Genomic DNA, 27,482 nt, shown 5'->3' with positions numbered 1-27,482 from the left:
ACAGTCTTGAATTTTTTTTTTATTGAGTTTACCTAATGCAAGACCATACAGATCTATCCCCTGAACCTCATACTTAATGTGTATATTTTTAAACATTGCATAAGATCGTATAGAAGTGATCTATGTAGTGATATGAGAACCTTTTTCATCGGTGTGAGGAAAAATGACATTCATTCCCTCAGATTACAAGTGTGATCATTATCAACCATGCATTACAGTGGTCTATGGCTAATGACTTGAATGCAAAACAAACTGGGCACTTATAAGTATTAGGCTACAGATTTGATAAGTTTGTCCATCACATGAAATGATTATCAATGCCAAACTCTCAACCAGACAACTTGTTTGTGTGAAGGGCAATTAAAAAGGGTAATGTAGCTGCTTAAGTTGAGCAGCATTATTCATATGGAGGTTACAAGCAAATCTAAACAAAAACACTTTAAATATCACATAAAAAAAGTCTCAAGAGGACCTAAATAAACCTTTGCTCAGAGCCAACACAGGTATGTTTTATCCTTTTAAAAATGAGCGTCTCTGCCGTCAGAGAGGGCAGGAAGCAAAGATTGTCTGCAACGCTCAATATCTCATCAGTCAGCACGTCTGCGTTGAATATCAGTTCATGTGGAGTGGGGAGTGCTAGTTGCCATTGGTGCGGCCACACAAGTCAGACGAAAAGGTCGACGTGTGAGGGAGTGCAAGACAGTACATAATTGGAAGGCTTCAGAATACTATAGCAAATGTAAACATAGCCTAGCTCTGGCAGGAAATCCAGTCTACTTGATTAAACCTCTTTGCAAATGTCAAATTTCGCACTTTAAAAGCCCTTGTGTATGTATATACATATGTGTTTATATTCATATCAAAAACATGCATCCATACTTGTTTCCCCCACAATATAAAAAATGATTTAGTCAAGTGTATACGTGTACATGTGAGTAAATGGTTTGTGTGTCACAAGTCTATAAGTACAGTGTGCCAGCATTGAGAAAAGCCTACTTGTTCCTGACACTAAGATTAATGTTTACATTACAAATAAGACATTGGATTTTGGTCATTGGGAAAAAAGGCAACACTAAATAATTATTTGTGAATGAAATAACCAACTTATCAAAACCACACATCAAAACTGAAAACAACTTTCTATAAAAAAGAAATAAGAAAGTCTTTAAAATGCAGTATTTACATCAACAACATTACAAGCTTGTAAGCAATGTGCACTGTTGTTTTCCCACTGTGGTGCTTGTAATGCTGTTTACGAAATCTACATAATTCAAAATGCTCAGAAGAATCTTTCACAATGCAAATTTAAAAAAAAAATGTAACAGTCATACTTCATAGCCAGCCAAGTGTTAGCTTTGTTATTGGTTATCAAAACATGTTCCAGGCATGTTTCTCAGTGAAAGACACCACGTTCAGCATCAGCCGTTTCAAGCCCAACTCCCAAATCTCTATAGTCCTGTACAGACAAATGCAAAACAGGAGTCAACATCATCAAGATTCTCTCGCTTTTAAAGATCCAGTATAAACAACTCCCACTTGGAGTAGTGTTTTCTATACAGTGTACAAAACGTGCAGTTTTTTTGTTTTAAGAGTTAAATATTAATATTGAATTTGGATTATTTACATCAAAACAAAATCCTCTGGATATGAACAGAAAAATCCTTCACCTCTGCCTTCAAACAGTTCCAGTCCACCAAACCTCCCACACCACAAATACTTCTTCTTCAAAAAAGATCTTAAATCAACAAGATGCCCACTTAAAAACATACAAAACTAACTAGTTAAGGAAAACTCAAGTCAGTGGGAAAAATAATGATGCCACTGTCCCAAGGAGGTTTTTCCTGACAGGAAACAGGATACCATTGGAGGACACAGCTGTTCTTAAACATATCACTGAAAAACAGTATTCACATTTGAAACACCTTCTGTATATTTTGGCAGTTTACTTTTGACTTATGAACATGAGGAGGTCGCAAGCTAAAATAGTAGCTAAGAAAAATGTCAGACCGATTAAACTTGATATATAAACTTGCAGTTCACAACATTTAGAGAGCGCTTTACTTCTTTCAACGAATTAAAATCTAATTTTGCAGAAGAGAAGCAGAAATATTACTTTGAAAAAACATTTTCAATGTGGTTAAAAGGAGCTTCCAGTACTTAAAAAGTATTATCAAATCGATGGTTTATAATTACTAAATACCACATAACACAAGGCCATAACTGTGGGTAACTGGGTTACTAAAGGTTGCAAGATACATGGTGCCACAAGCAGCAACACCAGCAACACATTTACTTCAAACAATAAGTAATGTTGCCATTTGAGGCAGATATGTCTGCCGTATCTCTAAAGTAAGCTACTAAGTATCAGTGGAAATGGGACTTTTGCATTTTACGTTCATTGCATGTCACTTCCTCGTCATCAATAAAAGTCCTGTTAAATGCCCTAAAGCTCCTTTACCTACAGTATCAAATCCCCGGCAGTTTTTATCCCGGTCTGAGAATGTGATCGCTCCTTTTCTGATAGTGAACACTTGGAATGTCTTTTTCTTAACAAGGTTAAATGTTTGCAAATGCATGTCATTTGCCTGGGACCCTCATGATCACAAATCTCAGTATCACTGGTTGAAAACCTCGAAAAATATATTTCATTGGTTTGTATGTGTGGGGGTTGAATTTCACATTTAATAGCTTAACTCTTTTAACATGCGCTAAATAAATGCACAATTCCCTTCTTTACATCTGTGCATGATTTTGAGTTTGATATCGTTGAGTTATAAAGACCACACTGATCCCTTTCCAGAACCCTTGAGTTGGAGGATATAAGAATTAACTCAATAGATGACCCTGAGTGAATCATAGGCCTTATATGATGATGGCCATATTTTATAGCATACAAACATATGTAGATTGCAATTCCTTACTTTCAATTAGAAAAAACAAAACAGAAACAAATTGCTGCTAAGTTAAAAACGAAAAAAAAAAAGGTCCAGTTTAAACGTAAAGGCACAAATTGTCAGTAAACAAACATTTACATCAAATAAAAATTAAAATGGAAGGATAACAACATAAATGCACACCCCTCCTTTAAAATCTCCATTGTGCCAAACATTCTTACAGAAAGATGATATGTTTGCATCATAACACCTGGAGCTCATAATACTGAGTCCTCTTCACATCCGGGAACCCCTTTCTTGAAGGATCTGCAGAGACCAGAAGAAATGATATAATGAATAAAAAAAACATCTTACCAAAGAGTCATTCAATACCCGACTGCACCGTTGCCTTTGTCTCAGTATTCAAATAGGTTTTTATTCATGCAACAGTGCACACTCTCCTAGCCAGCAGCACACGCACATTTACTCTATGTGCTGGCTGAATCAAACACACTGAATAGGGTGCAGAGAGAGAAAGAAAGGGAAAAAAGAAAAATGCTTGCACAAGTGAGGAAAAAGCACCGAGACTATGCAGTAAGTGGTTGTAGAGCCGATCCTGGCTGAGCTCAAAAAGCAGGAAAGCGTGTCAGCTGGGATCAACCTTGGTTCCTGAATAATTCTCAATTTCCATAGAGGTGAAGGGAAAAATTCACCTCTTGCATGACAGTAACTGCCAAATTAAAATGTTAACCATAATTATTTATTTTGCCTTTTAGTTTTGGTTTAAAATTGAATAGTCAGTCGCTTGTTCATTACACATTTTAAAGATTGTTTGGGGGTTGTTTATCACCTTAATTGGATATTTGATACTGTTAAGCACAGAGTTGAAATGGCATACCAAATGTCCTAGTGGCAGCTGCCACAGGTCAATAAAGGATCCAAGCGTCCCCTGATTAAGAACTAATACTATCGTCAATCTATCAACAGAAAAATAAGCAGCAAATATTTTGATAAAATAATTGAGTAATTAGGAATTTTGAATGAAAATTGAAATAATTCTGTGGATCCAAGTTCTCAAATGTGATTGTCTGCTGCTTCCCCGTTTTACATGAAAGCAAATAAGTACAGTATATTGGGGTTCGGGACAAAGGCTGTTTGGAAACATCACATTGGGCTGTGGAAAAGTATGATGCTCTCATTAAAAATATTATATATTAATTTATGATGTGAACTTTAAAAAAAGAAGATGATTATGATAATATTGCTGTTTGACATCACTGCCTTTAGCTGTAGCAATCAAATGGGTGTGACAATTCATTGCGTCATAGTGCTTCAGATTGAACATTTTATTTTTAACAGCAGACTGATGGATGCATCACTGATTTGGCTTTAAAGACACAGTTGTGCTTTTCAAACAACACTACAACTGCTACTATGTTGTTTGACAATAAAATGCACAAAGGGAGCATAGTAACTCCGCTCCCTCCCTTTAAATGTCATTGAATGTGGGACAATGAGTCAAACTGCTGGTGCTGATGATTCAGCATGCTCTACATAACCAAGGCTGTCAGCGTGACAATAAATACAAGGGTCTTATATACACTACTGAACCAAATGGAGCTCTCTACATCTGGTTTCAAAGAGAGCTTCACCTTCAAATAGCTATTTGAGCTGCCTAGGCAGGAACCATCTAGCTTTTAATCTAGCTTTGTCTTGTATACTGCATCACTTTAATTTGGATTTATTACATTATCAGTTCAAGTTGACATTGAATACAAAAGAGGTTTTCAGTAGTGTAAACTGCATCAAGGAAGCATGGGGAAGAAAGAGAGGAACATACTAGGGAGGTGTGGCCGGAGGGACTACGCGCACTTGAGCGCTCACCAGTGAGTCATAAGTGCTAAGCACTAATCAGAGTCATTCATTTCATATTCCGTCTCTTCGTCCTCGCTCTGAGCGACATGCAGCATGCAGACAGTACAGAAGACAAGAGATGCATGGCGTAAAATAATTGAAATGAATGGGAGGTGGAAAAGGAGGGAAAGTAGAACAAGAAGAAAAATGAGAACTAATGGGTTATGTTCACATGGGATTCACATTTACAAATACATTTAGTGACTATGACAAAAAACCTATTCTTTCCACAGTAACGTCCTGTATTAGTCACTCACGGACCCAGTTTGGATCTACTCTCTTTACATTTGCTGGAAAATTGCACCAATAGTGTTTAATCTTAATAAACAGCAGCATGGATATCAAAGTGAAATGTCAGAATTAACTTCTGCTTTGCTTTAATTTATACATTTCATCTTCTTTATCCTCTGATCACTTGTGGTTATACAGGCAGGATGTTTTTTTTGAAGCCAACGACTGAATATTCACAATGTTCTCCTTTCATAGAGGTTTCTCATCAATAAACCAGAGGTGCTTTCGGTCCCCTGGTGGCATGTTCATAAATGCAATGCATTTAAAAACATCCAGCACAGGCCATCATTCAAAGATGTTTGCTATGGATGGTTTTCAAACATGGGCCTCTCCACACACACACACACACACACACACACACACACACACACTTACCTTGGCCTTCTCACTGGGCTCACTGTTTGTCCCATATGATTGATTGTGCAGCTCCTTTGAGACCACACACAGGAACTCGGATTGGTCTTCGTTTCCATAGTTGTAAGAGGAGCCTATGCTGACCAGCTGAAAGGACACACAAGAGCAGAGCACAATTAGCCTAAGACTGACGAAGCAGAGGCAAAAATTGAGTTACTCATGGTGGAAAAACAGAAGCGGGGAGACATTAGGGTTATGTAAAAAGAGGTTGACAACCAATCAAGGAGCACAGAGAGTCTACAGGCTCCTACAACTGCACTGCAAGCCCTTTCAATATAATATATAAAAATTCTTATTTGACGAAATAAGTTTCACTTAAAAACATAGCCGAGAACCTTTTCCTATTCCCACTTGGAAGTTTGTTTTAATGAATAATTATCTTTATTCAATATATAGCAATTGGTGACATTATATAATATAGTATGAGATGGGGAACGCAATGGTCCACAGTCAGATTTAAACTCAGGATGTCCTGGTTACACAATAATGTGGTACACCATCACTGCTAAGCCAATAGGACATTCCTGTTCCGAAAAAGACAGAAATAGGCTGCTTAAAAGCCAATTCAAAACTTTAAAGCTACCTGTGTCAGTTAAAGTGATTACATAACGTGAAATGCAATGCAAACAGTAATTCCAGGACCTGCAGACATTCCAGCATTAAAATCCAAAATAAAAATGTCCATGAGCATCAAAGGGCAAAAAGAAAACTTAGTTTTCAAAGTATTTACACAAAAATAAAAAACATTGTGGTACAAACAAATAAGGTAAAGATAATGAAACAAAAACATCACAAAGACGTCATCGACAGTGACTGAATACAAGTGCAGGGACCCAGGCACAGGAAGTAAACATGCTGGCTTAAAATCAATGGGGATCAGTGGATTTGCCTTGATAGGACCAGGCTGGTTTAAAGTGAAAATGTGGAACTGAACCGATGCAATCAAGTGTCGCAAAGTATGGTCTCTCCTACCAGGCAAATAAGAAGCAAAGCTCACTCTCATTAATCAACATCAGCTCCCTTTTTTTAGCCCTCTGATTTGAATGTTAGCAGTACCATACGACACATTGTGTAGGGTTTTCTGCAGTGCTTAGACTGCCTTATCAATCAAAATCAATACCATCACTGCAAAATACTATGAGCTGCTTTCTGTGATCATTTCATGTGTTCTGCTTCTCTTGCTTGCTTTAGCAGAATGGCTTACCAGTCTGCCCTAAGGCTTTTATGCAAAGCCACTCAAATTCAACCAAATGAAGACATCAGTGAAGCTACTGCTTGCAAAAGCAACAGGAAAATAATTTGCATGAGATAATCCTACGTACACGTAATCTTTTAATAAGCATTTACCAAACGACAAAGACACAGGAGGAAAAATAAAAAAGGGACGACATCTTTATAAAAAAATGTCATGCACACCTTCAAAAAAATAAGGTAATAACACGAGCAACTCCTGTTCCTGAATAACTGCCTTTACTACTGATGTTAAACGTAGTACACTGCAGGCTACATGTACACTGTCTGTACCCAGGTGTGCATGTTCAGACATGCACCGCCTCATTAGCCAGTGCTGCCGGAGACTTGTTGTTGTTACGAGATCTCTCTTCCATTAGGCATCATTGCAGCTAAAGTACGACCAAATAATCTCATATAGCTGCCATGGATTCCACATGTCACAGTGCTAAACACTAAAAACACACAGAAGCTTCAGACTTTCAGCCTAAAATACACTTTTGACAGATTGTCTGTGTTCATGGAGTCTTTAAAGACGACAGTAAGGTTGCGTTCCGAATCGCATACTTTCTACTATATAGTATGTAGAAAAAAGATTTAGGATGTCCGGATTCTTGTGGCCAGATTTAGGATGGTTAGAAGTACCCGGATGTCCTACTTCATGCGGCCAAGATTGTTAGTGTTAAAAACTGCATCCTATTTGGGCGATTCTGACCCACAATCCAGTGCGCACGTGAAGTGACGTCACATCGACGATGAAAACAAACGGGGATGCGACGGATATAAAAGCAAGAGGCAAGATCAAGGCGCAATGTTATGATGAAATAAGAGAGTAAAGTATGTCCCAATAGTATGCCTACTGCATCCTAACTAGATTATTTTTATCGTCGGATGTAGAATAGAAAAAAGAAAGAGTATGCGATTCGGAACGCAACCTAGGTCATTAGCGCTCATCTCTCCAAAAGACTCTCCTGGGCTGACGACTGAGCTTTAGGCTTTGCATAAGGAGTGTTTCTAAGAGTTTCCCCATCTGACCTGTGTAAGGAGATTAGAGAGATTTCAGCCCTAATGGGAAATCCAGTGATCCCTCGTCTCGGGGAGGTTTATTCACACATAATACACACTCCTGACACCCAAAAGTGTGGTTATTTCTTAACACAAACTCATGTAAACATGGTCTTTTCTCTATTTGTGTTCGGTTTCAAATCACAGTTAATCACAGTGACAACATCAAAGCAAAAAACAAGGCTTTTGACAAGCTTACACACTGGGATGCTGTTTATACAATAAAGATCATTGAACAAATTGTGAAGTGAAATAAAATCAAACTATAGGAAGAAAACTGTGCCATGTTTTCTTAGCCTCACTGGTAAGCAAGCAATACAAATGAACATTAAAATATGGGAAACGGCTATGTGTCTACTTGGGACAAACAATGGCGAATAGGGTGTGTGCGGACAACATGGGGACCATGCAATGACCAGCCCGTGGGCAAAAAATTGTGGGACACACCTCTCTGCTGTTGTTTGGCAAAGCAGACTCCTCTCCCTTCACCTCCCTTGACACAATCAGCAGAAACTCTGACTGGTGGGCCTTCCCGTAACTTATACTGACAAGCTGCAACAACCAATCAGAGCACAGAAGGGATGCCCGGTTCATGTATGTGGACAATGAGAAAGATGCGATTTGCTGATGCCTTTTTAGCCAATCCCCATCTTGAGGATTGGAATTTTCTGGGTCAATGTGAGCATAGCGGGGTGGGTGAAGCACATGACAGGAGGACTTTCTGCTGTGACCCCTGCGGAGAGAGATTTACCTGTTCAAACTTCCAGCCGTCAGACATAGTGGACACCATCTGTGTCAGCTCCTCCTCCTGGCACTGCAGCACCCGGTAAACATGCTTCACCGGGACCTGGGGAGGAGGGACAAACACACCAGAGAAAGGGAACACATATTACATATTGCCGTGTCTGAAGTTCCCGGTCTTCCACATACAATCGAATGCAGCATGCATGCCTGGGCCAGAGTTCTGCAGTCAATCTACTGACTTCATACTGTCATTAATGTTTGGTTTTGGAAGGTACTCTGGTCCAGAAGTGTCTGCAATTACATTTTCAGCCACTAGAAATGGCAGATTACAGCTTCAATGACTTGCCTGTATAACAAAAGGTGAAATATAATTAAAACAAATACAAAATTCAACTTCATATACCTGTGATGTTTTGCAGTCGCGTTCCCTGATCTTGTCCTTGATGAGCTTTATTAATGATGTGATGTTGTAGAATTCTGCTTCTTCCAGCACACCTAAAGACAGTGAAATAAAGAAGAGGAGAAGGATTATGGATTTACGGCAGATGTATCCTGCTACTACTAATACTAAAGATTAGGTTAAGCTGTGAGAAATGGCATCTACTTCAGGGGTTTACATGTGATAGAATCTACTTTTCTTTGACCACTCAGTTATTTGTATTGCAGGCATTCTGTTGAAACTGAAATTGTGAATGGCCATATGGGTAGTGTTTAAAAAGGGGTGTCTTCTTCCTTTGAAATCATTGCCAATGCTAATGATCAAATATTAAAGCATTATTTTTGACAACATTTTCAACAATAATCAATTTAAATATGGGAGACAAATAGTGTTTGTCGAGAGTGTGTTTAAAGTGCTACAGAAAACAGTTTTTGCTTTGAAAGATATATTTTTTTTTAAGGATTATGTTTAAGTATTTTCAATCCTTAATTGACATTGTGGAGAGACAGAAGATGAAATGGGAAGAGAGGGGAATGCCGAGAACAGAATCCAACCCGGGTCCACTGTGACAAGGACTGAGCCTCTGCAAGACATTTCTTCAAGGAGACCTTACCTTCCTCTGCCAAGTCTTTGTTGAGCACCAGTTTGCCATGTCTCAGGTAGTTAAGCACTGGCCCAAAGTATGTGGGGTCTCTGTCGATGAGATAGGCACCAGTTTCATCCTGAAAAGCAAGGGAGGAATAGAATTAATGAATTCCACATTCGAAAATAGTCCTATTTCTGATCAAAACTACACATAGAGAAGACTGATATCAATTTGAATTAAATGCATCCACTACAGGGAACACATTGCGCACATATTTACAATTTTTCCACAGAGAGAAACTGAACATCTGTGCATCAGGGAATAACACTTGAGGGATAATAATGAAGAGGTTTGCTCCTGTGCTAATAATCTGTACAGGGGTAGAAGGGGGACATGTGCTCACTGAGCTGCCCACATAAAACAGCTTTAGGATATCACTCCACTGCTCCCAAAGGCCTTGGGTTTGATCCCGATTCCTTCACCTGCCGGGTATACCCCTATTTCTGTAAGTACTGTGATTAGACCGTCTTTGTCTCATGGGGGGTAGAGGATGCTAAAACAATTAGAGCAGAACAGAAAAAGTGTTGGAACAGAAGGCTGAATCCACCGTAGGGACCAGGAGAAAGCCCCTTGGTTTATAACCTACAATTAGCCAAGCATGGACTGTTACATAGCTGGCCTAACACATGATATAATGAAAGATAGTTTGAACAGCTCTTTCAACTACTGCAGTTGGCAGCAGTTTATTACTAAACGTTGTTTTAACACTATGCAACATTGAGTGAGTCAACTGTGCATGACGTTTAGTAAAAACATTCAGCAGGGAAGAGACGCCTTGAGCAAATTTTGTGTTAATCCTCAAATGCTTCAGGATGTTTGATTTAGCATCAGTCGAGTGTACATATGTCCTCAGAAGAAAACTTGGCAAATTAGCAGCATTTGCTCACTTCATTATTTACCCAAGAACACAGCAGTATTGTCATACGCTCCAGGCTATGACCAAAATCAAAACATACAGACTAGTCTACACTAAAGAACACGTGCACATTCACTATGCCTCGTTCCCACCGAGAAGAGCGGGTCGGATCGGAGCGGTTCGGTCCGGGTAGTTTGGCTTTTCATTTGCCAAAAGTTGGGTAGGGTACGGTTTAAGCGCACCTTACCGCTCTGAGCCGCTCCTAATCTCAGTACTTCTCCGTTGGGGTACTAGCCGCCTGAAAGGGGGCTGAAAAGGCAGAGCTACAAACTGCCGTCATTTGATTGGTCGAAAGAATCATTTCCGCCATGTGTAGTCATCTCGGCAAGAGTGAAGAGAGTCTTGTGTTTTGGCGAAAATGTGAGCACAGCACTGTTTATTGTGTGGTGTTTTTCCTCGTCAATAAATTAATCAGTTGGTTACACTGTGTCCCACTGCTAGTCACGTAGCTGCTGCAGCCAGCGCTGTTCGCTCACAGTCTCTATCAGTTGCACCGAGCCGTCTCTGCTCACAACAACACGGGGGAATAAATAAAGAAGCGGCTGGTTTGACTAAGCAAAAACGAGAGACCGCTGGCTAGGGCTGGCCCGAATTATTCGAATATCCGAGTATTCGTTTGTTAAATTAGTATTCGGGATATTCTTTTTTTTTTGCAAAGGTAGCTCAAACTGCAGTATATTTTGTCAGCAAATAATATTTGGATATACAAGTTATAAAACAATTGTAAAATACAAATTAGACGTTAATTTAAAATATATTATCGAATTATTTGAACTTTGACCTAGTTGGCCGGTGCCCTTTCAACGCCAACCGGTGATATCAGCTGTAGTAGGCTACGTGATGTTACCCGAGTGAGGCAAAACTAAAAGCGGCACCAAGCGCAGAAGGGAGAGAGAGATGGAGGAAGAATAGATTGTGTTCCTAATAACTCTACAGTAGGGCCCGACCGAAATATTGACCGGCCGATTTAATAGGCCGATTATAGCACATCTCCGAAAATCGGCAAAATGATATTTTTTTTTTTTCAGCAATCATGCTGAGTGAGATGCATTGCTGCCCCAGAGGTAGCCTTACAGCCTATTAACAGCAGCAGCAGGTGTGTTGTAATACATTAGATTAATTCACACTTGACAGTTCCCCCTAACACCAATAGCAGAGTCATTGGTCATCTCTTGACTGTTAATAGTAGTTGATATTACTATAGTTATTATATAGAATTTATATAGTGCTTTATTGGAGGTCATTCAAAGACACTTTACATCAAACATATAGAAAATCATACTTATAGAAAAAAATAAAAAATACAGACAAATTAAAGATAAGGTTTGGAGTGGAGTCCGGTGTAATTATGCTTTCTTAAAGAGGCGAGTTTTGAGTTGACTTTTGAATGAGTTTATTTAGTCTGAGATGCTGATGTTTGGAGGGAGGGAGTTCCAGAGGGTTGGGTGCAGTTACATAAAATGCTTAATGTTCTGAGTTTAAAAATGCGTCATGTCACTTTAGACATATTTGTAACACTTACTTTTTTTTTAGATAATGCATATTTCAATAAATAAAAAGTTCCTGTACACGTATTGACAGTAACAAGTATTTATATATATTTAAGGGATCAAAAAAGTAAAATTTTTCAATATATATTTATGGGATTTAAAAAATAATAATCGTCCGATTTAATCGTTATCGTAATTTTTCTCAGAAAATAATCGGCATCGGCACCCAAAAATCAATATCGGTCGGGCCCTACTCTACAGGCTACCACAACATTAGCGCGATTTCGGAAGGAAATGTAGCCTAATGCTTGACGTAATGCTAACGTTAGCTTAGCTCAGCTGTTTGTTTACATTCAGCCATCATCAACCGTGACTTGCTTGCATCATGGGAATAGGCAGTCAATAATGGATATAATATGGACACAAAAGACTATCAATATTGGATCTTTGTATGGATTTATAAATCGCCGAAAAGATGCATGTTCCTTGATGAATTGATAAGCTCCTGTATGGGTTACGATGGCGTGGAGGACAGCTGATTTGGAACGGAAAAACAGCTGTTTGCCTCCACGGAGAAAAGTAAGGAACTCCGACTTTACTACCATTCGAAAGTTATTAAAGCATCAACAAACTACGCAGCTTGCTGTCTCGGCTCACACACACACTCGGTTTCAGTGAGTACATTGGCATTATTAATGTTGGTTTGATGGTGTGTTTTTCTGGAACGAATATCCGAATATTCGCTCGGAAAAACCAACGAATACTCGAAGCTTGGAAAATGGCATTCGAGCCAGCCCTACCGCCGGCTTGACCACAGTTGTTCCCGCCCTACCAGTAAGGGTAGGGTCGGCGGTGGAAACACCACCGAGATTCTTAAAAGTGAGCTGTCACGCTCTGAGCCGCTCCGACCCGACCCGCTCTACTTGGTGTAAACGAGCCACCTAGTCTTCACGTGCAGACATGGATTCAACTAAAAATCCCATTAACCTTTGCAATAATGAGGAAAGGTCCCAGTGCATTTTCTTTTGTAATGAATCTTGGAACTCTCTTAGCTGGCTGACCTCTTTCCCAAATCACAAAATATCCCTTCGGAGCTCTATTCTGGTCTCACTGTTTCAGTTCCTTACATTTCCATAGTCACTGAAGTTTAAGGCACAACAAAGGTGTGCCTGTATGAAGGAGAGGACACAGACAAGACCAACGCTGAACAACTTTCAAATCGCAATGTGCATAATGGATGATTAACATTGAAAGTTAAAGATTTGCCCCTCTGTTTATTATTCACTTCATGGTCAAAGCCACCATGCACCAACTGTATATTTATTTCCAGTAGTTAGCCACTTATAGTGTACGAACCACTAAACATTTAAAAAAACAAATGTGTTAAGGTGAGTAAACGCTGAAAAGGTGCATTACGGGACTTGTGTCCAGTCACTTACTTATTTTATTTATTAGTAATATCTGTATCTGAACACACAAGGTATGTTTAGATAAAGTGAACTTGACGGACATATTTGCCCGATGCGCATCAATTAATTAATTTAAATAATAAATATTGCAAACCTGAATCTTGACCATCACATGACTATAGCTTATAATATATGGTAGTTTATAAGTTCAAAGGTAAACGATGGTTCTGTTCCCACAATTACTTGTATCACTGCGAACACCAGTGTTTGACAGGACAAAAAGCTTTGACAAAAGGTCTACTCAACTTTACATTCACTTATCATTTTTCTCAGTAGTCATGTGCTGTCAGGGGACCACTTTGTAACCACTGTTATGACAAGAAGTTATGGAGGCCCAGGTATAAAATATACCCATCTGAGCTTGAAAAATTAAATAACATTGAAATAACTCAGTTAAAGAGGTGATTTTTGTGCAATATTTGGTTATTAGAAATTGTTCAACTTAATTTAAGGGCATTCAAGTAGTTCAATGGTTAAGGCTCCCTCTACACTGTTACCCTATAATGCACTAAACAATCAGCATCAGCAAACACAACATACTATTTGTGGGAATCAGTGGGGGACTCGGGTGACAGTGAGTGACCCAGTTCAGAGAAAGATGATTATGCGTGCTCTGATATGGGCTCATGTACACAAAGGGGACAGTGTCTTTAATAAAAAACAAAAGGCTTGGTCTCTGGGGGCCCCAGGCTTGGGAGCACCCAGTAACAAACACAAGGGCAGAGACAGCAAGGGAATATAAGATTCAAGACTTCCTTTATTGGTGGAGGGCTGCTGGGATGCACTGTGGACAGGCAGGAAAAGACAACGAAAACTTAGGATCTAGGAGGGAATAAATGTATGTAACACTTGAAACGCAGCCTGAGAAAGCTCAAAATATGTGTAATAGTTTGATTGTGATGGTAAACAAAACTAGCTCATTATCTATTAATAACAAGGTTGTGAAGGGTAACAGAACAGGTCTTTCTTGACAGTGTAGAAGGGAATTTAAACTACAGTGACAGGCACTTAATTTTTCATTCATACCTTAGAGGTTTATTAATTAAATAAAAACAAATTAACTTCTAGGGACAAGGCCAACCACTTCAAAACGAAGACACCAGATGAAAAAAAATCAAAAATTAAAAAAATAACGAGTGTCAACAACACTGCCTACAACACCATCAGAAAAAGGTCAGTTCAGTGTAGATTTTGTGGGTTGGCCTAGGAGAGGGAAAAAAAAAAAAAAAAAAAAACTTAACTACAAAGCCATAGCCAAGTCAAAGCAGACTTTATATTCAGACTTTAGAGCCTAAAATTGGGGTAAACAAAAGCTAATCTGAAGGGTGGGCTTTACTGTAGAGGGAAGTACAGAGTACTAACCTTATCACTTGCCTCCTACACACAATACATATCCTCCCACAGGAAATACCACGATAAGACTCACCCTTTGAGCTCATGGTGCCCAATAATGCTTTCTGCAGACACATTTACTCTCAACGTCAGTCTTTAAGTTTCTTGTGAATTATTTTTAAATTAAGTGTACACAAGGGTGTACACTTAAATTTGCCATCACCTAATTCAAGCCAGACAGAAGCAGGGATATTGCCTGCTTAATTTCATACAGACGTCCTTTCCAATATTCTCAGGCCAAGAATAAAAAGAATGAAAGCATTATCAAACGCTGCTCAGCCTTTGCTGAAGTACAAGCCCACTGAGGAAACTATTCTATTTCTTAAAGATGTTAGAGTAGATCTTCTGAGTCACATGACTGTAGCTACTGAGCCAAATGGAAGTCTGATCCTTGTCGAGTAGGAGCCAGGAGTCCCTCTGGAGTACGAGCAGTAAAGGCAAAGTAAAGCAGGGCCTTAATCTTTAAAAAAATACACACATCGTGGCTTGATTATATTGAAACTATCTCATTATTCAACACTGCTATTTAAATTAGATTTGCTTGACATTTCACCAGGGCTGGGATAAAAACTCACACCTTTCAACCCTTTCTCGACTCTGCGAGGCAACACCATCAGTGCAGTTTTGCAGAAAAATGTATGACGGGCGAGTGCTTCAGGCAGTGAACGAACAGCTCCTTTTAAAAGTCCCCTAAAAGCTTTGCTGTCATGATGAGAGGCACTTACTTAGCTCCACAGCTAAGCTGGCAAGCCAGGAAATCACTGCAACTTGGAGTTTTCTCCAGGCAGAGAGAGAAATGTGCATTGCAGTAGAAAGAAGATAGGCTGGAAGTGAAAAAAAATGGTCTCTTTGAAAACTGTTTAATGTGGAACAATAATCCAGCTGTTGACATCTTAATGTACTGCAACACAAAAGGTGAGGCTCTTCTGTAGGTGCATGGCTTTTGTGAATAAAGTTGCTTTAGACCGTTAAAGTCGAAGGGATCGGCCTTGAGTCGCACCTGATCTCCGCAGTGTCCTGTTGAGCATCCTCTGCGAGAAGACAGAGCAGGAGGAAGGCGAGATATCACCGTTAAATATTTACATTGCCTCCCACAGTGTGCTCAGGCATGACATACAACCTGAATCCAGCATGAAATGCAGCCATGTTTCTCTCACACATGCAGCAGAGAGAAATTATTTGGGCAGCAAATGGATATATGAATATGAAAAGAATAAGGAGGGACAAGAATCCTTTGTGATGGGGCGCTTGAAAAATTGATGCAGCTCTCAAAGCTAGAAAGCTTGGTCTCTACTTGAGTGGTCATGAGCTGAGTAGTTTGAGTGCAGGAGTCTGCCAAAGGGATAGATGCCATTGCCCATTAATGTGCATCTTAGCTTGTTGCTGATGATAGGAAAATTGACAATTTTGAGAGTGACAGCTAATTAGGATCTCATGAAGTAGTCACTTAAGCCTAACAAAACATGGTAACATTGTCCTTCTAAATGTAAGAATAAGTGAGCATGGAAGAGGGATTTTGTCAAACTTCTGGGATGAGCAGAATATTAAAATATTGTACATATCAAATACAAGACCATTAGCTATTACGGCCATGCACATCACAGCACTCTCTCCACTTTCTCCCTTAACTACCCCAATGTGCAAAAGCAGGCTCCAGTCAACAACATGAATAATGCAGTTCTACTCAAGAGTCCCGGTGAAGCGCATCAGACTGCGTGACTGCGAACTGAACCACTCATTTCCTGGGCTGGAAAACACAGTGCTGCGTTCCTCCAAAAACAGAGTTCTTTGCTGATGTGTTAGTATTCCTTTAAACATGCAGGGTTGTGCGACGCAAAAAAATAATAAAAAAGGCTCAGATGCATATACAGTTTAATCATAGTGACAAATGGAATAATGTCTCATAATAAACATTGCTGTATTGGGAACAGCTAGACTGCTTTCAGGAGAGAGGTACAGTAACGGCTGATACACACTTAGGTAAAGGGATTGCCATGGACTGATCCGTTGCTCACACCACAGGAGGATACATTGACAAAAAAGCAAGCTGATTATTCACAGATTAAAGTATTTGCATGAAAATAGGAGATGAGCCATGGCCTCTACTTGGCATAAAAAGGGGGGCAGCAGGGATGAAGATTAAAATGGGCAAGTATATGAAAACAAAGAATAATGGGCCAGTAAAATGACTGCTGAAAAGCAGAGCACGCAACACTATGTATGCATACACTAAATACATTGTGTTTGACAGTGCTGGGGGGCCTTAGAGCCCTCACGCTTCTGTTAAAAACTGGCAGATGGACAAATGGAAGACTGCATCTGGAGCACTGATTCAGGGAGATGAGTGACCTCATCCCAAACTCTCAGATGTCAGCAGCACCTCACCCAACTTGGCAATGACTTTTGTAGGCTACTCATTAAGAGAACCTCACCACCAGCACACAGGCTGAATACTGCAGAGCAAACAGAGCCAAGTAACCGACTAACCTCAAGAGAGGAAAGGGGAAAAAATTTAATCAAGCAGTTAAGTCTTATATGTGTAGGTCATTTGGTACATTAATTATAGCTTGCAGACATTAAAATCACTGGATGGGCCAGAAAATACCTATGGATGGATATCGATTCATAAGCATACCAATATGATAAAAAAAAAATGTTTTACATTACGGCACTTTAATTATTATTATGCTACAATCCAATCAACCAAGTAATAGATTAAAAATTATTCTGCACTTATTTGATTGTTAAAAGTAGAGTGAAATAACACACCAAAGTTTATATTACATTTTAAGTATATTCAGTCACTCAAAATGGAGTTACTTTTATCTACAGAGTTCAAACAAAGTCAAATATATAGCCTTACTGTAGCTGTTGTCAAATGTAAATTCGATCCAGTTTCGAAGAAACATTATGGTTACTGTCACTATTTGACACCTCGGTGAGTGCAACGCAATGTAACGGCCTCAGATAGCGAAAGTTTGCAGCCCAAGTAACAACTTAAATTAGCAAATTGTGAAAAGATAATTGTTAATATCCTACGTTTTTACTTAAAGTGGCAACACTTTAAACAACGCTTGAGGCACCTGCAAGACCTGGCAACCTTTGATGGTAAAAGCACAGCTACACACACAAGCTAGGAGCTAGATCGTTTGTCATGTGGTGACTGTCGGAATCTAGCTAGAGTTAGCTTACCGGGCTAATGCTAGCAAGCCACAGCATTCGAGTTAGTAATAAGTATGTATAAACAACGATTTGCACAAAGCTATGGGTGTGAGAAGGCAAGCGTACGAGTGTCGTCATTAGTACTCCAAACTGCTTAACAAGTCAGTGGGTAAATAATCGTATTTTAGAGGGAAATAACATGTTGTTAACTGACTGCGCTCGTCCTAACTACATTGCTAACTAGCTCGACTAGCGTTTAGCATTTACCTTGTCGGAGTCGAGCTCGGGGTCAGCTTGGCTCAGTCTGTACAGAAATGATTTGGGATCTCGACACAGCGTCTGTCTCGTTGTTAAAAAATACGTCCCGCCGACGTTAAGTCGAATCCATTTGGATGCCGCACCACCGTCGGAGTTGTTTCTCTCCAGCGTAGAATGGGGCAAACATCTCCGGTGAACGGAGCCGCTCGTCTCGGAGCTGTTCTCTGCCATCCCTCTCCTCGTCTCCTCCGCCCTCGGCTGAGTCGGCTCGGCTGGCTGTGCGGCTAACAGGAAATATCGAAGCTGCAGCCACTAACTTGGGAGTCCACGGTTCATGTAAAGCAGGCTGCCAGCGCCTCAGCCACTCCTACTAACCCACTCCACCGGCACTTTGACACCTGCATAAATTATTTCACAAACAACCGTCCTGAAGAGAGGCAGGCACAAAACATATTTTTAACATCTTTTACCAGCAGCACCTCGTATGTGAATACTGAACACGGAGTCATGCTGTTTTTCAATTAGGGCTTCTATCTTATGTATTCACAGGTTAAATATTTTACGAATATTTATTTTATTGACTTAGGCCTTTAATACTTTTGCCTTTCTATTTAGCTGGTCTTTAAAAAAAACGTTGCTGTCCTTGCAGCGTTTTCTACTATATATCATCTTATATTGTCTGTTCATGTTATGCCTATTTAAAAGTGTAAACTGCATTTCTTGAATGAAATTTGCTATAAAAATAAATATTATTACGAGGTACTCGCTGGATGATGGAGCATTGATTCTTCAGAACATAGACTAGCAACAAAGTAACATTTCACTACATTGGTGGCAGTCACCCTATATAAAATATATATTTTTTACACACATGCTATTACATCTTACATTTTTAAGTATCCCAAACCTTTTTCTCCTGTGATATTTGCATTGAAGTAATAGCCACGACACAAAAAAACACTGATAATGGGCCGGTACTTTATTTACATGCTGCAAAATGTGAGATGCCATTGCCACTGAATGCTGCTTTCAATGTGTCATGACTGTGGTTGTTAACAGAAGACAGGACACATGGCTTTATTTGTATGCCTAAACCCCTACATGCTTTAATTACTGGACTACCAAGCATTAAGTGGAAAATTCATCATTCAACATCTACTGACCTAGCGCACAAATAATCAGAGAGAGAATGAACAGATTCATTAAATTATCAGAATATGATTAAATCACTGAGCAAATAGAAAATGTATGATATAGTAAGAAAAAAGCTGTAAAATATTATAGTTTACAATAATTATTCACATTCAAAGGCTTTACATCTCAATACATACACAACATGGCCCCTGAACATGACTTCAATCCAAATATGATTCATATATTAGAATTTAAATAACACAGAATGAACTAGAGGCTAAACAATAGCCATCAAATAACCTTATACAAGAATAAAAATACAAAAACTGTATCCTAATATCATTGCATTACTTGCTTCAGATTTTAATAATACATCATCTGTACATCACAGTTCTAGTCAGTTACAAGCCAGGTAGAGTATTCCATACACAATGTAACCGACTGCCATCGACTTGATTCAAACAATTTTTCTAACTAGAGGAAACACTTCTCTAGTGCTTCCTCAACTTTGTAGACAGATACAGCAATTTCATCGGTTATTTGGATCAGATAGATATCCTTAACTGACATCCAACCACATCGAGCCCCGGGCCCCAGGGCCAGAGGGTCCTATTCACCTATACTCCAGTCACACACTGCACACACAGAATCAGCTGAAGGAAGAGGGCCTTTGGAAAGGACCTTAAGGTAATATGTCAGAAAATTAAAAGCATTATGAAAACACATATTGCTAAAACAAAAGCACAAGTTAAATCAATCGCTTTAATTTCTATTGGGCCAAACGTCAGATGAAAACAAAAATAAAAAGACGGGCCATTGAGCCCGATGAGGCAGGTTTGCCATCTTGTCCAGGGACAACAGCTTTACTGTGATTGCTTCCGAGAATGATAGTATGTGTGTGTATCTCTGTTGATGAAGGTTTTCTGTTCAGCATGGGGTGGTCAGCACATGAGATTTTGTTTTCAATAGGACGTACTAAAGATGAGCCGACTATCCCACAGAAAAATAAATTGAAGAACTCACACCACAAAGAAATAGCCAGTGAATGGTACAGAACAGCCAAATCATCCAATAATATTCGCTATGGTTGCCAATGCAGTCAAAAATACCCACCTTTAAACTTGAATAAACTATATCTCCAGTGCCCTAAGAGAGAGAAGCGGACAGGGCTGAGCCACAAAACTGGCCATGCAGGAAAGATAAGCAAGTTATGATTAGGAAGTCCAAGCTAGTGGCATGTTTACCCGCCCTCTGTTAGCAATACATCCTCAGTAACGGCAATGGAAGGCTCACACTTGTACACAGACTGATTCAGACCCGTGTCTCACTGCAGAACGGCACTCTGCTTTGTTACATTGAGACCTTAATTGGACTGCAATAAGCAAGTACCAAGATACTAAAAAAACAAATCAAATACCGTGGGAACATTTGGGCTCTGACAAAAATATATATATAGGATTTGAGTATGATAAACATGTGAGATTGAATCAGTTTACAGTATCTGTTACAACTATGGAGTATATGCAGTAGAAGTGGGGCCTGACTACAGCTTGCACGTACAATGTAGGATTAGGATATGGTTTAATTGAGATATCAGGATAGGCTCTGGTTCACAAAAGCTAGATTTTGTGTTATGGTATCATTGAAGCAGGAAACCAGTCCTTGCATTTGAGATAGTCCTAGCGGTACCCAAGCTTGTTGTCAATCTACAGGACAAGCTTGCCCTTCTCCCCACCCCCACCCTGCAGAATGTACAAAAAGCAGATGTGCATGGTGGCAGTCTTATCATCCATACATGGAAAAATGCAATAGAAGCCTCACAGAGAGCACAAAGAACAAGCAAAGCAACCCTGAATCCAAAGTTGTATTTTTTCCGTGGTTCTACTCAGGAAAACAAACAAGGTCTAGATGCCAGCGTCTCTAAGAGTTTGTTTACATTGCGGTGATGAAGGGCACTAAAGAGGGTGTTACTCTGCTCAGTGATTGGCCTCAGAGCTAAAGAGGAGTGGCCACAGGAGGAATGCTGCTCCTATAGGCCAGGATTTTGGTGCCTTTGATAGATCTTTCTCCACACTTCCTGGATCTTCTTGCACCATCTGTCAGCATTTCCGCTGGGGTCCATCAAATAGTATGTTCGGTTAGGCTGCAAACATCACAGAAAATTATATTAAAATAGAAAACAGATGGACGAATTTAAAACATTGGACATGTTTCAACATGCTGCTGTAGAGACTTTAGAAATAAATTGTTGTGTACCGTGTGAACAAAGAAGGTTTTGAAGTTCTTGGCCTCAGGGCGTAGCTCTAGGGACCATGGAATCTCTCCTTTCAGGACCTTGTTGACAGGATCCACGTAGTACAGGTGTGGTCCTTCAGTGAGAAGCAGCTGTCTCCGTCTAGCAAATAGACCCTGCAATGGAATGCAGAATTTCTCAAGACATTAGTTCACCAACAGAGGGGGCTATGAGGCCAATGAGACTTGCCTCATCACAGCAGAGATTCCCCATTACTTCCTATATCCTAGCAGTCAGAGCAACACCATAATTTATGCTGAGCTTTAACTAGAAAACCTGTTCACGTTTCACTTTGAAACCATTACAAAACCCAACTGGTTGGCAAAGAACATCTAATCTATAAAGAAGATGAAACAATGAAATTATATCAATTCCTAAATATTTAAAAAAATAAATAGAATAAATATACAACAATAAAATACATAAAAGTAGTAGTATAAAATATATGGATTACTTATTACACACCTTTCGTTTATCCACTGGGCCCATTTTCAGAATCAGGTTGTTCTCCACAAACTGGTGCCTGTGTGAATAAACAGGATTGTTTATTAACACCCAGATTGTTATTTACATTAAAATATTTTTAATTATAATTGAACTTTGTTCCACATTTTGTAGGTCATGAGCAGGACATTAATCCAAGAAGAAACATTGCAGGGGTTTACCAGAGGTTTCCAGTGGTCTGTTTGTCCAGCAATAGCTGCTTCTCCTCTTCAGTGAACTGCAGGTCCAGCTCAAAAGAGTTATTATCCAGGTCGTGGATGTACTGCTCAATGTTGCTGCTGGACCTCTGTGGGGGCTGGGATTCATGTGGTGATAGGGAGTGTGACGAGCTGGACTGGGCCACCTGCATGTTGCTGAACTGGCTTAGGAGGTCATCGTACTGAGATTGGAAATGAGATAGGTGAGATGTTTGGTTGAAGTTTAGCGGTATGTTCAGGGTTTTGGAGGAAAGGGGTCTCTCGTTCAACAAGACATCCAACATAGGTCTTTAACAATAAATAAGGAAACAATTGACCAAAATTGATCATTGGACTGTAATAAAATACTTACGTTTCCATAGCAGTCCTCATCATCCTCAGACATGGCTGGCAGGTAGGGGGTGAGCTTGGGGGGTGTTTGTATGTGTAGATCACTCCAGGAGACGTTGTCAAAGAAAGGGTGTTGCTTCAAAGGGTCGTACCCTCCCATCTCTTCACAACCAATCCTCTTGGAAGGGTCCAGTGACTGAGGGGAGAAAACAGAAACAGATTCATAATTATTCAGTTCAAAAAAGCACTGCCCTGGTAAATAATCATGACTAGTACAGACAACTAATATATAACATTACATCCACAGAAATGATAAGCACTTGAATGTATCTTATGTATATAAATCATGGCGCTTAATGACCTACCAAAAGCTGTCTGACGAGATCCTTGGCTTTGGGAAAGAATTTCTCAGGGAATTCATACTCCAGCTTTATTATCTTCTGGAATATTAGGTACTCATTTCTACAACATATGAAACACACACGAAAAAAGAGAAACTGTTAAGAAAATGATTGTTAAAATGTTTTCTATACATTATTGGTACAAGGATATTCTCACGTCTAGCATTTTTGGCACATAAAATAACATTACAATTTAATAGGAATAGCAATTCAACATGATTAGCCATTACTGAATTGTGAATTAACAAGGGTTAACTGAGGTGTGATAACATCACAGTAGTACTTACCCAGCTCGGAACGGTGGTAAACCAGCCACCAGTTGATAGATTATACATCCCAAGGCCCAGAGGTCAGAACTAAAATCGAAAAACAGAAATGTGAAGTAGGAAAAAAAAAAAAAAAAACTACTAGGAATTTTATCACAATGATGACCAAACCTAATTACCTCTTGCAGGCTGATTTCTCTGTTAGCAGCTCTGGAGACACATACTGTGCTGTTCCAACAAAGGAGTTTGCTCTCGCTGCCAAACGATGAAAATAAATGGTAAGAAGATATGGTAAGAAGATGAATAACTTCATAGTGCTCACAGCAAAATGCAACATTGACCACTTCACTTGTTATACTTAATACTGACAAGTGCAATTCAAATCAGGATTGTGAAATACCTTGTTTACTGTCTGATGATAACTGTTTTGCTGTCCCAAAATCTGTTATCTGGACGTGCATCTCTTCACTCAGAAGAATATTCTCTGGTTTCAGATCTCTGAAATTAACAAAATAAATTGTAATTTATGGGTTTGGGAAAGGTTTGAAATTGATAAGGAAAACAGCAAAAAGGATAAAAAGAACAGAAATAACAGAAAGTCTTACCTGTGTATTATCCCCTTATTGTGTAAGTATTGTAGAGCACAAACTATTTCAGCTGAGTAGAATCTAGTACAGGTCTCATCAAATGAACCTATTTTGCGAATGTATTTCAGGAGCTCTCCATTCTTAGCGTAGCTGAGACCAAAATCTAAAAGAACCTGGTTAAGGAACATTAATTAGTAGATATCAATTATTATAAATGTTAGATTTGTTTTACACACAAACTATACATTATTAGTATACAAAATGACTTGAAAAATTGGACTTGTTAAAAGGATACACAACTTCTCATCATCTTGAAATGTGAAGTAGAGCTTGACGAAGAATGGGTGATCTAGATTTGACATCACATCCCGTTCTCTTTTCACGTACTGGGCTTTGTTCTCCTTCATAATATGGCGCTTCTCTAAAATCTTAACTGGAGGAGAGAAAGGGAAATCTCAGGATATAATAGTAAAAACACACTAAGTAACTTTTCCAACTTGAAATAAAGTTAATTCACCAAAGGTGAGTGAATTATTACTTACTTGCATATTCTTTCTCTGTTACCTTCTCTCTTGCGAGGACAACCTAAGGATAAAAGAACAGAATTAACATCTTACTTTCTTGTTTGAATTGAGAAAAAAATCTAGTAGCTCTCACGGCCTGTTTAGTCAATTCACTTGAAATGAAATGAGGATGACTCATCCAAGTACATTAATCAAAAGAATGCTAGCATACATGTAGCAACATATACCCAGGTACAATTCAAAAGCAATGTGGAATGCAAGTTACATACCGTTGAGAATGAGCCCTCTCCCAGTATTTTGCCAAATCTGAAGTCCTCTGGCTTCTTTTTGCGTGGCTGAGGCACCTGGACAGCCGGCTGTGTGCGGAGGTCTGAACCCGGGCTGCTTGCAGACCCTCCTACAGCACGGGCTTGTGAGGCTGAGCCCTCCATGCTGGGACAGTGGCTACTGCTTGCGCCTGGGATAGCAAGTGGCGAGCAGGAGTCGGGGTGGTTTCTTACCATTGATGGATGCGAGCAGGAACAGATGACAACGCTGGGCTGAATGGGCACAACATCATACTGGAAAAGGAGAGGGAACATTTTGAATGTCAATCAGCAGGGTGATGCAGTTGTAATTCTTGTTTCAAATAAAAATCCTAGTCTAAAGCAGTGCAAATCTTATATGACAGGAAATCTTAGGCCATCAAGAATGCCCGGAATAAAATATTACAATATACGGTGAGATCCGCTCCTAATAACATTTATTTAATTTTTTTGTATGTGATTTGTATTATTCTTGTCATAGTTGCTGTTGATCATGGTAATGATAGTGTTATGTTGTTGTCATGGTTGTTGTGATTTGACTCATGTTTGTTATATTATGTTGATTTCTTGGTTGTAGGTTTCAATGTAGTAAAAATTAAAAATAAAGAGAAAAAAAGTGCATAAACACACACACACATTATATATATATATATTATCCTGTTCAACACTTTGAACTGTGATTTTTTTTGTCTTGTATTTACAACAACACTACAATATGAGCAAATGCAAGAAAATGTGTGTATAACATTGGAGGAGACCTGGCATATCGGGATCATAAAGAGGAGACCCACTTCCCATGGTTGCTGACATAAATTATCTGTAGCTATGACTCTTGGTAGAAAAGCATAACTTAAATTTACAATTTCAATGAGACCACTTGAGGAGCAAAGTCTAGAATTGATAAGCAGCCACTATTTAAGAGCTGCTTCCGAACCTGGTGGTCCCACCCTTCGGTGTTAAAGTTGTAAAAACTATGTCCAAGTAACTGATTTCATGTGACAGCTGTACTTACCACCCACTACTGCACTGAACTCATCAAATGTGTATGAACATGATTACACTGACATGGCAGCAAACGCAATCAAACACTGACGAGAAACCCACCACATGATTGTTGAAGACTCAAAGGTGGCAGTAGTTGTTCTATACAAGTAACTGTTGGGTGTTTGTACCAAAGTAATTATTTTTAACTCACTGAAAGGCTGTGACACTCATTGCTGATTGCTGCTTACCACTCAGTTAAGGTTATTTAGTTCAGTTGGCCCTAGCTTCTTCTCATTCAAACCAAGGTGTGGCCATTTAGCTGCCTTATCCGGACTTGACTGTATGGTTGCCAACTGGTCGTATAACTAACTACTGACCATTTCTTTTTGGTCAACCACGTAATGGTTGTAAGAAAATGTCAGCTAACGTTAACCCAACCCTGAGTACTCGGGTAACAACAGGCCTGTGCGAACTTTCTTTGCTAACTAACGACTGCTAGGCTAAGGTTAGCTCCTGTTGCCTTGTCAAATAATGCCGGCCCACACTGACAGCGAGTTATAAACTTGACGCTAGCAGCCAGTCAATTAGCTAACGTTAGCAAGCCAGGTAACATATAGTAACTTCAACACTATGTACCATTTTTACACAGCATAACGTTACTTCATCTTGTTCAAAGTTACTGCGCCGACATTAATGTCCAAATTGAAAAGTTAATGGGTTGACAACAGAGCTCCACAACGTTAACCTTAAAAAGCTATCTTCTAACCAAAGGTGGAGCACAGTAAAGCTAACGTTAGCTTGTTAGCAGGCAGGAGCATCGCTCAGAAAGCGCGAACATGTTTAGCTAACGTCAGCCAACAGATAATGCTACTGACCAAGGGGAAATGCTCACACATCGTGTAAAACTAATATCATGCACTGATAAATGCTCAACCAATACTTAATAATTAGTCAAGCCATTAGTCATGAATCAAGACAGGTGTTGTACAACACTGGTTGACGTAGCAAACACTGTTGTGTTAGCCAACATTAGCGAGCGTTGCTAGTGAGTCGTAACGTTGAACGGTCTTTTGCGGCTTCACATGAAGGCCCGACCTAACTATTTGTTGTCAAACAGCCGCCACATCGTACATTTTCAGCACCGGCTTCGAGCTGTTATTCTCATCAAAGTTTCAAAACTTACCAGCTGACTTGTAGCTCTTGCCATGGGAGTTTTCCGCGAGTATTTATTTAGAATAAAATAATTAGAGAAGCTCCAGTAATGGCTGCCTCTGCGCCTTCATTTTCGAGCTGTGACGTCGTTCCACAACAATGTTACCGCAGGACAGCGGAGGAGAGTCCCGCTGTGTCCGCCCCCCTCGCCACATTTACAACCTACTCGACTTCATTTTCCTGATAGGAACTGAGTTAGACGGCTGCTGTTGTTGATATTCAAATACCGCTGCAAACGTGGCCTGCAACCTATCTTTGCGTCCGTCTGTCTAAGTTTGACTAATTAAGAACTGTAGCGAGGTGTATCAACAAGTCTTTTATAACAGTTTAAACTTTTTGTGTGGAAGTAGCTTGAATTCACGCAGCCCCACAATTGTGCATTAATCGATCATCTCTAAATCCACCAAACCACACGTATCCAACTGAAACTGTGACAATACAG

At 39.5% G+C, this 27,482-nt stretch overlaps 2 protein-coding genes across 2 annotated transcripts; both read right to left on the bottom strand.

Moving 5' to 3' along the window:
* Positions 1–27: 27 nt before the first annotated feature.
* On the bottom strand, positions 28–18,591 carry kctd5b (potassium channel tetramerization domain containing 5b). Its single transcript, XM_080049082.1, has 6 exons — positions 18,313–18,591; positions 9,584–9,692; positions 8,935–9,026; positions 8,539–8,634; positions 5,454–5,579; positions 28–3,200 (listed from the first exon to the last, which is right to left on the bottom strand). Exons 1-6 carry the CDS (start codon positions 18,532–18,534, stop codon positions 3,171–3,173), a joined length of 675 nt encoding a protein of 224 aa, XP_079905208.1. The 5' UTR covers positions 18,535–18,591; the 3' UTR covers positions 28–3,170.
* A 676-nt stretch (positions 18,592–19,267) lies between these two features.
* On the bottom strand, positions 19,268–27,131 carry pdpk1b (3-phosphoinositide dependent protein kinase 1b). The gene is made up of 14 exons (XM_080049529.1): positions 27,012–27,131; positions 24,809–25,099; positions 24,558–24,600; positions 24,311–24,448; positions 24,034–24,178; positions 23,829–23,926; positions 23,608–23,683; positions 23,450–23,518; positions 23,127–23,223; positions 22,784–22,957; positions 22,396–22,613; positions 22,196–22,253; positions 21,694–21,846; positions 19,268–21,580 (listed from the first exon to the last, which is right to left on the bottom strand). Exons 1-14 carry the CDS (start codon positions 27,033–27,035, stop codon positions 21,467–21,469), a joined length of 1,698 nt encoding a protein of 565 aa, XP_079905655.1. The 5' UTR covers positions 27,036–27,131; the 3' UTR covers positions 19,268–21,466.
* Positions 27,132–27,482: the final 351 nt, after the last annotated feature.

Source organism: Ammodytes marinus (genome assembly GCF_949987685.1).
Source record: "Ammodytes marinus genome assembly, chromosome: 20".
Classification (NCBI taxonomy): Eukaryota; Metazoa; Chordata; class Actinopteri; order Uranoscopiformes; family Ammodytidae; genus Ammodytes; species Ammodytes marinus.
Note: the sequence above shows the minus strand (reverse complement) of the source record. Positions and strands in the feature narration are given on the sequence as shown.

What these genes read in the sequence shown, in the direction of transcription:
- kctd5b (XM_080049082.1), bottom strand. Translation starts at nt 18,534, where the DNA reads ATGGCAGAGAACAGCTCCGAGACGAGCGGCTCCGTTCACCGGAGATGT. An exon ending in CCGAGCTCGACTCCGACAAG is followed by an intron (nt 9,693 to 18,312) that starts GTAAATGCTAAA and finishes CTTGCTTTTCAG; the next exon opens with GATGAAACTGGTGCCTATCT. An exon ending in ACGGCTGGAAGTTTGAACAG is followed by an intron (nt 5,580 to 8,538) that starts GTAAATCTCTCT and finishes GTGTCCTTTCAG; the next exon opens with CTGGTCAGCATAGGCTCCTC.
- pdpk1b (XM_080049529.1), bottom strand. Translation starts at nt 27,035, where the DNA reads ATGGCAAGAGCTACAAGTCAGCTG. An exon ending in ATCTCGTCAGACAGCTTTTG is followed by an intron (nt 22,958 to 23,126) that starts GTAGGTCATTAA and finishes TTCTCCCCTCAG; the next exon opens with TCACTGGACCCTTCCAAGAG. An exon ending in AAACCTTCTTTGTTCACACG is followed by an intron (nt 21,581 to 21,693) that starts GTACACAACAAT and finishes TGATGTTTGCAG; the next exon opens with CCTAACCGAACATACTATTT.